The sequence below is a fragment of the Cryptotermes secundus genome, unplaced genomic scaffold, assembly GCF_002891405.2.
Source record: "Cryptotermes secundus unplaced genomic scaffold, Csec_1.0 scaffold1647, whole genome shotgun sequence".
Taxonomy (NCBI): Eukaryota; Metazoa; Arthropoda; class Insecta; order Blattodea; family Kalotermitidae; genus Cryptotermes; species Cryptotermes secundus.
In genome coordinates, this window is record NW_019726261.1 from 219,800 (window position 1) to 229,392 (window position 9,593).

At 37.6% G+C, this 9,593-nt stretch overlaps 1 protein-coding gene across 1 annotated transcript in view; it reads left to right on the plus strand.

The window, feature by feature from the left end:
• The window catches only part of LOC111864153 (eukaryotic translation initiation factor 4E-binding protein Mextli), a 79,869-nt gene that overhangs the window by 15,313 nt on the left and 54,963 nt on the right, over positions 1-9,593 (plus strand). Inside the window, exons 5-6 of the mRNA XM_023851206.2 lie at positions 3,599-3,815; positions 6,824-6,895. Coding sequence (XP_023706974.1) covers positions 3,599-3,815; positions 6,824-6,895 — 289 coding nt within the window. The remainder of the gene's footprint in view (positions 1-3,598; positions 3,816-6,823; positions 6,896-9,593) is intronic.

The following is a 9,593-nucleotide window of genomic DNA, read 5'->3' on the forward strand; positions in this document are numbered from 1 at the left end:
TGGGTGCGAGCAGTGTTTGAAGATGGTTGAAACATTTTAACACTTTGCAGACCGGTGGCATATTTTTATGTCCACCGCTTTTGAACGTGGTGGACCGGTGTCATATTATTATGACTTTAGGACACGTTATGTTGAAACACACTATACCTTGCACTGGCGCCAGGCAGACCCATGACTGGTGCGTGATAGACCTCTTGAATGTTTGCTTCGTAGTCAGTAACATGACCCCGCTGTTTATGACCCACCTGTTTTCCTTTCTCACTCCAAAAGAAAATGCCTTTGTTCATCTTCCATCTGCATGCACCAGGCAGGAAGTTACTAGTACAAAATGGATCAAGGTCGGAAGAGGTTGAGGTCCAAGCATTTTCCCGGAGAACAAGAAATATCTGACGTCCCTTGTGAGTCTGCTAGTGATAGCGACTCACAATCCGATAGTGAGTGTGGCAGGGGCGAACAAAAAATTGTGGCCACAGACAGTGGAAGTGAAAGTGAAAGTAGCTCTGACGAAAGTGCGGGTAGCAACATAGCGGGGAGAGCCACATGGGGAAAGTAGACAAATCGCCTGCTTTGGGACAGTTTACTGGAAATCCAGGGGTGAAGCAAATTCCATAAGACCCAACACAAGTGTCTGAAGTAGCAGAACTGTTTTTTGGAGATAGGGATGCTCGTGTTGTGAATATGATTTCCACAATTTACGTTTCGATAATGGTTGATATTCAAAGGAGACATGGACAAGTAAAGAAGCCTATTTGTATTTCTGAGTATATTGGTGAAGTACCTGTTTATTTTCAACAGTTGCATACACAAGGGTTTTTAGGTGTCGCCACAGGTAAAAATCTGGTGGGTGTGAAGGCCATGCAGTGGTTCCTTCTCTACCTGTACATCAGTCATGATATGTGTTAGTAAGAAATCTTGCACAGCACAGCTAACATGTGCTGGAGCACCACCATGCATGTATTACACACATTCTTGTTCTGACTGCCAGTAGTGCATCTGGCAGTAGCTTTGGGGTCATTCCATGTGAAATCATCAAGAAAGGTCGCTCACCATTTTTAAAAAGGTTCAAAATTTGTACATTTATTTCTACATATTTTCACACCTCAAAAAAATGTTAAAAAAATTGTGATCCACTCGGTTCTCCCGGTACAGCCGTTTTTATAATACGAAAAAAGCACGTTTTCGGCTCAAATGGAGGTTTGCGTTATCTTCTGTATCTCGATAACTATTGAAGCTAGAGACTCCGATAAAAAACCAATTTGTTCCTCATGATATGGACAACAAATCATATCATTACAAGATTTTACTCAACTCACTTTCTCTAGGTGTAATTAAGCTTGAAACTTACCTATCGATTTTGGGAAAACGCTATTTTGACCTTCAAAAACCAATGGGAAGGGGAAAGTATCAGGTCTGTGGTTTCTGCCCTTTGTTTTCTCCTACATGAAGAATATAATCACATAGTTTTGAACACCGTACCTATTTTCTAAAATTTTCCAGGAGCTTCCAAACTTTGCTCTGGACCCCAAATCGGCCATTTTAACATCTCATATCTCCGGTGGAGAAGCTCCGAAAATTTTGAATTCATAGCAAATAGTGCACTATTCTAGAGCAACTTGAAGTTTAAATTACAACTTTTATATTCAACTACTAGCGAAGTTGTGGGCACTTTGAATTTTACCAAGAAAAACCAATACCTCAACAATTGGCTTACCTGCATCCAGTGGTATTAGTTCTTTGTGTACTCCGATGAATACACGTATCTTCCAGTTTGTTTGAAAGTACACGTAGTTCAGTAAGTGTCCACTATCACGAATTCTTCGAAATCATCAGACTTGGATGTTTTATAACACCTGACCGTGTTTTCCTCCAGATGGACGACCTAGAGAAAGTGAGTTGAGTAAAATCTTGTAATGATATGATTTGTTGTCCATATCATGAGGAACAAATTGGTTTTTCGCATTATAGAAAGTTCGCTATTGAATATCAAAGTTGTAATTTTAACTCCACGTTACTCTTGAATAGAGCATTATTTGCTATGAGTTTAAAACTTTTTGGAGCTTCCCCACTGGAGATATGAGACATTAAAAATGACCGATTTTGGGCCCAGAGCAAAGTTTGGAAGCTCCTGGAAAATTTTGGAAAATAGTTACGGTGTTCAAAACTATGTGATTATATTCTTCATGTAGGAGAAAACAAAGGGTAAAAACCACAGATCTGATACTTTCCCCTTCCCATTGGTTTTTGAAGGTCAAAATAGCGTTTTCCCAAAATCGATAGGTAAGTTTCAAGCTTAATTACACCTAGAGAAAGTGAGTTGAGTAAAATCTTGTAATGATATGATTTGTTGTCCATATCATGAGGAACAAATTGGTTTTTCATTGGAGTCTCTAGCTTCAATAGTTATCAAGATACAGATGATAACGCAAACCTCCATTTGAGCCGAAAACGCGTTTTTTTTGCATTATAAAAACGGCTGTACTGGGAGAACCGAGCAGATCACAATTTTTTAAGCTTTTTTTTTTTGAGGTGTGAAAATATGTAGAAATAAGTGTACAAATTTTGAATTTTTTTAAAAATGGTGAGCAACCTTTCTGGATGATTTCACATGGAATGACCCTTTGGAGGATCCTATAAAGGGAAGTGTTGGTAGTGGTTGCCTGTAAGCAAATGTGGCAAAACATGTGGGCCTACCAAACAATCACCAAGAGTCCCTGCCCACAGATTAATGCTGTCTAAAATGGATTGCACCACGAGGACTCTCCTCTACCCACCAGTGTTGGTTGTGGTTGTTGAGGATGCTCTCTCTACAGAAATGTGCTTCATCTGTAAAGAGCACAGTTGAAACAGAAATGCTAAGCACTTGGTGCATTGAATCTCATGGAGGACATTTTTTGAACACTTATTATAAATGTACTCTTTCAGCTATAACTCACAAATTGAATGTTTCTGGACACATGTTGATATGGACATTTTTCTTATTTTGGTATGTGGAACTCATGCGCAAAGTTTATCTGGTCCTTTCAGTTACACCCTGTATAGATACATATTGTATATGAGAGATACTGCATTTGTCATATCTCTGTACATCTGATGATGAGATGAAACACCAGATTTGTAATGTGCATCAGATAATATTGAAGAGTTAGTGAAATAAAACTGGCCGCGCCATAGCTCAAGCGGTTAGTCGCTAGCTTCCCGCTGCGGTGGCCCAGGTTTGATCCCGGGTCTGATCAAGTGGGATTTGTGGTGGACAAAGTGGCACTGGGGCAGGTTTTCTCCGAGTACTTTGGTTTCCCCTGCCAATCTTCATTCCACCATTTGCTCCACAACTACCCTCACCTATCATCTGGGGCTGGTACAATGGGCCAGAAGTGGCCGCAGTACAAGGGACTTAGTTCCACCCCACCAGGAATAAAAAAAAATAATAGTGAAATAAAATAAGGTAAAGTGGTTTGGATTGAACTTGTTCAGATTTAGTTGCTAGTGTTTGTGTTAGCAATGCATAAACTAAGGGTCCTGTTACATATGTTGGACAATTAAATTACAACTTTTTTCTTTTGTACCAACTTTAATATCTGTTGGATTTTGTTTGTGATAGAATCAAGACTTGCTGCCAGTACCTGACACACCAACCCTTCTTTCTGTGGCACCGCCATTACTTGGCACCTCATCCTCCCCAGTACAGTCACAAGCCCCACTACTGGGCCCTGGTGAGGTAATAAAGACATCAGGAAAATTTGCCAAACCCACCAAGATACCAGGGAAGAATTATTGTAAGGATGAGGTTGTGATTCGTAATTCTGACTCTGGGAAAGGTTAGTATTACCTCCTTGTTTGTTTGTTACTACATGCTTGGAAAAAGCATTGCGTGCTTGATATAAGAAACAATTAAAAGAATTAGTTTTGTTCAAATGAAAATGAATTGAGACTTCTTCACAGTGATCTTGCTGAGCCATATGGATATCAGTATTTAACCCTGAAGAGGGCAATAGCAGGTTCCTCTGAAAAGTCTGTAATTTTAGCATCAGAAAACTGCATCAGATTTTTTAAATTTGATTTTATGAAGGTTGGTTTTCTTGTTACAATACATTTTATGTATATGGCTTTTTTATTGAAAATCTTGCAGTTTCCATTCTACACATGTTTGTGCAGAAGATTGTTTTCTTTGGGGAGGTGGGGGTTCTCAGATATACAATGAGAGGATTTTGGGGGTGGGAAGGGGATTAAGAGCCGTTCCCACAGAATAGAGAATTCTTTATAAGAATCTGTGGCGTTTGGTGATGTACTTTGTTGTCTTGCCAAGAAGCAAGATATTCTTTGTCATATGGAAAGATGTATTACGTAGGGATTCATGTATAGATTTTTTTGTGTATTTTTAACAAAAGTATTTATTATTTGAGGTGTTGTAAGACCGATTTCTTGACAAGGTAATGGGAAGTACAGAGTATGCTAGATTTATTATTGGTTTTCTTATGTAATAAGAAATTTATAAGCTATCCATGTATGTAATTAACTGAGAATCATGCTATGAAGACATATGGGGGAGTGGAAGTTCAGCTGTTTTGTACTTAAATGTGGCACTAGATGCATATGACTGGTCAGCTTCACACCCTTGCAACTTTACCCTTGTACCCATTGTTTATTACTAAATACTGGACAAAGCATCACATGCATAATGTGACTAATAAATAGGTAAAGGAAACCTATTTTATATAAATGAAATCTGGATGCTGTGAGGAAGAGAAAAATGTCTTGCACTGCCAAAAACTGAACCTTGAATCCTCATTGTCCAGACCATAGCCTAGTCTTGATACTGACTGTGTTATCCTGGCTCCCTTAGCAGTCTTACTGTGTTCGAGATATTCAGGGGAAGAAGTTTTCTTTTACTCTGTCTGCTTCAGTGTTTGGGCAACCTTGACACACTGTTCTTCTGCAGTAAAATTGGTCATATGTAGTTTTCCTCCATCAGCAGTCTGTTTTTGAGCGCTTTGGAGTTTGTTTATGATCAGTTCACATTTTCAATGAAAATATTTATACTCTCTTGATGGAAATTGCTTTGAAACAAGCCAGTTGTGAGCCAGAGTTCTTGCAAAAAGAATTCTTGTATTATTAATTTGGACTTGAGTAGATCAGAAACAGAAATAGGGACTGATAAGGGTTAAGTCAGAATATTTACATTTAGGAATGATATTTCAGTAGTTCAAGAGCTTAACCTTTGCCAGTCATTCACTATATTGCTGTAATGGTGTGGCTGCAGTCCATCTGACCAAGTGTTGCAAACTTTGCTAGCCATGCATCACACTGTTTTAACAGTGTGCCTGAAGTCCAGCTAACCAAATGCTGCTAGATTTACTGGCCACATATTGCATGGTTTTTACCAAACATTCACTCCCTCACCTCTTTCTTTTTTTATTGAAATAAATATGACAGTTACACTCATATTTATATTTATATTATTGTTCATGATCAGCTGAGTCCTGATTTTAACCTATTACTAGTTAAAACTCCACAGTTAAATTCCAGCAACCACCCTCTTAGTACAAGGGATTTTAATCCCCTTTTCCATAGTTTCATTCATTCATTCATTCATTCATTTTTTATTTGTTCACAAGATCTACATTTGGCGATATTGCCTCAGATATATGAGGGGGGACCCAAAAATAACGGAACCGACCTGTTGTGCGCGCATGCTTTGTAGTTACGAGTTGTGCTGCTAGGTGGTGTTAGCTGGGGGTCTCCCGCGACTGTTAGTGAGCTGGCGTCAGTCTGAGTTAAGTGGTTTGTCTGTGGTGCTCTGTTGTGTGCGTTCCTGTTTCAACCCTTTGGCGATTAGTGAGATGGCCGACCAGAAGGAACAAANGCACCACAGACAAACCACTTAACTCAGACTGACGCCAGCTCACTAACAGTCGCGGGAGACCCCCAGCTAACACCACCTAGCAGCACAACTTGTAACTACAAAGCATGCGCGCGCAACAGGTCGGTTCCGGTTATTTTTGGGTCCCCCTTTGTAGAACACGTCCATATAGTCTAAATGTCCGTAATGACAGTGTCATAACAGAATACAGAAAGTACAAATATACAAATGTAAGTTTAAAAACATCCAGAGAATCACGTTATAACAGAAAACCTCATATACATAATAACAGTTCACTATCATAACAGTAATTATAAGCACGCAAAACACATGGTAATGCCACCTATTTAACTTAAATTTCATCAATACAATTTAAGGTATCTAAAATATCTTTGAGGACAAGGTCCCATAATATACAAACAACTTATAGTACTAATAGATACAAAATAAACATTTATTTTATTCACAATTCATTAAAATTGGTTTCAGATTCAGTCATATTGCAATTACGATTTAAATCTTGTATCTTAAAAATATAATAAAATATTACATTTAATCCTTATAGTTATAGTTAAAGTATTCATCCATGGTATAAAATGAATGAAGAAATAAACAAATTTTTAATACCAATTTAAATTGTTCAGCATTTTGAGACATCTCCTTTATTGTGGCTGGTAAGCCATTAAACACCTTTATTCCTGCATAATAGGCCCCCTTCTGAAAAACTGTCAGTTGAGATAGTGGTTGATGTAAATCATGTTTTGCCCTGGTATAATATTCTGGGCCTGAGATATTGTGGTGGAAACCAGTTCAGAGAGTTGACTGTTTTGGTATCAAATAGGCAAGGCTCTTAAGTGCCATATTAGTTACAGCATAAAGTGATCAAAATCTGGGTGTTCTGAAATAGTCATCATGTTATAGGATTCATTAAAAGTGTACTTTGACATATTTTTTGATATGGTGTAGTGATGGGCATCAAGGGACGGCGTGTTCACATGATTGAGGAGCTGAGCGAGACCATCATTTCATTTCAGCGAGGTAAAGCCCCAGTGCACGCACACTTTAGGGGTTATAGTATTGTATAACAATTTGCATTGTGTGTGCCGCAGCATGGACTAATATAAATCAATTGTTGTTGAATGAACTGGTTGCTAGTGAATGTTGAACTAACCTGACATCTCTCATAACTGCTGTTTACTTATTTTACTGTTTTACAAGAAATTGAGGTTTATGGTATTGTGTGCATTTATCTGTTTGTCACCCAGTAACTACAGCTGACAGATTTCCATGAACCTTGGTATGGATCCCACACTACTGTGTTTTCTATTTTGCTGGTATCAGTAATGCCAAAATGGCAGCCTTAGAGGTAGAAGTGACCTAGTGCAGTCCTGAAATTTTGTGCGGTCATAGATGTTCAAAGTACATATAGTTTGTACAGAAGTCATGTTTTTGTAGAAAGTAAAACACCATGACCACTGTACAAAATCTGTTTAGCTCTTTTTGGTAATAATAACTAAACAACCATTGGAGCCAAGTTATGAAGTTTTCCATGGAGGTGGGTTATAAACCTGCCTACAAACTGCATTATAACACACACTTCTTCTTCTTCTGCCGATTCAAGGATTGAGTTGTGACCGGTTCCAAGACGTCACACATGTACCTGAAAATTTTGTTTCCAGTTTTTGTTGAATATTACAGACTTAAGGACAGAGCAGAATTTTGAGATTATATTAGAGAAGTTTAATCTATTCAGACTTCATGCAGTGGAAATACACAAAGAAAGGTATTACTAAATTGTGCTATAATTATTAATTTATAGTTCTTGCCAGCTTTGCAGTATATTTTGAAGCATGTGAAGGAAAATAGCCATCATAAATTCTTCCAGGAAGTTATTGGCTTTCCTTTCATGTACAGATTCCCATGATTTTATGACAACTTAGGTGAATCCTGAGGTTATGCTGAGTAAAAACATTGTATCAAGATGCGTCATATTCTCAGTGGTTCTGGAGCTATGGCTATTTGAAATGTAGTGCATGTGTACTGTAGGCATGAATGTTTTTGTGCAAAATTTTTTCAAAATGAACTGATGGCCCTTTCAGAGAATGTTTGTCTGTGAACATGATTTCAGAGATAATACAAGCATGACAGAGCACCCCTGCATTTCAGTAGGAGTGCCACATAGTATCTGAATGAACATTTTCCTGGCTGTTGGTTCAGCCATGGCATGGCCACTGTGTTCACCAGATCTCAGCAGCTTGGGTTACCATGTGTTGGCTCAAATAGGAGCACTGTGTATGAACACAAGGTGGATGCAAGAGACAGACTACTTCAGTGAGGTTTTTGATGCTGCAAGACACATTAATAACATTCCAGATTGAGCATTGAAGTTGACGTTGGCCATTTTGAACAATTTACTTAAGCTACACAAACTGTAAAGTGTAATAATTCTGCCTTTTCCCCCAAAAAATGTATCTTTCCAATAACAGACTGCTTCAAGTCAACGTACATTTCAGATACCCAAAAGTTCTGAAACCATTGAGAATAGGATCTATGTTGATACAACATATTTCACTGAGAATAACCTCAGGAATTACCTGAAGTTATGGCATCTTCATGAGACATCCTATATGCTCACATCTAATACCAAGACATATAACTTAGCAGCTGGTTTTTCTAAACACCACACTACTATGGAAGCTGCTTCATAGCCAGGAGGTAAAGGATTTGAATCTTGATAGGGCATGAACTTTTCTCTGATTAAATTCTCTTTTGGTGTTGTATAATCTCTGCAGTTAAGTTATCTTCATAAGAAAAAAACAATAGTTTCTTTTCCTTATGGCTATGAAAATTAACTGGCCAAGTTTTATAGGGCCTATGAAAATGATAGGTGTTGAGTGAAAAGTACCCCTCTCCCTTTTGTGTCTCTGGCTGTGAACTTTTGTTCTCTTGTTAACCGAGGAAATTACAGAAACTGTTCTCTGTCTGGCTTGTGAAATGTTTGTTTGTTATTTGATGACACTATCAGCATCAAGACTATATAGTGTTTATGAGAGGATGATTATTAAAATATTTGTATTATGACTAGCAGAGAATACTTAGATAACGAAATAATAGAGTAGCCTGTAAAGAACCTAATGCAAACACATTTGGAGTAAGTTATCAAGCCACATCATTTCCCCCACCTTTAACTGTGAGTCAACCCCCAACTTTCAGTTCAGTCATTGCCTGACATTCTTATTGTTCAGGTGTGTTCAACTTTCTATCAGTTTTTCAGTCTGGAAGAGCGTTTTACATTCATTCATTCATTCATTCATTTATTTATAGTTCCAAAAAATCCATAGAGGCATCTGCCTCAGATATAGAACAAGTCAATAATACAATATAACATATAAATATACATACATAATCAGATAGTCATCATTGTCAAAATTTAAATACTCAATACAGCAAAACTGCTGTACAGCAATACATTCTATATATCAAAATAACATTTAAAATTACATACACGATCAAAAGACCACCAAGATCCTTAATATACTAATATAAAATCTATTTTCTTAATATATAATACACCTGTATCACAACAGTAATAGCACCCTTTTCCTGAGTATTCATTCCACAGTCCATTGCATTCTAGCAATAGGCAACAGTGTTAATTTAAATATACATTTTATTCATTCATTCATTTATTACAGTTAAAAAATCCACAAAGGGGTCTGCTTCAAATATAGAAGAA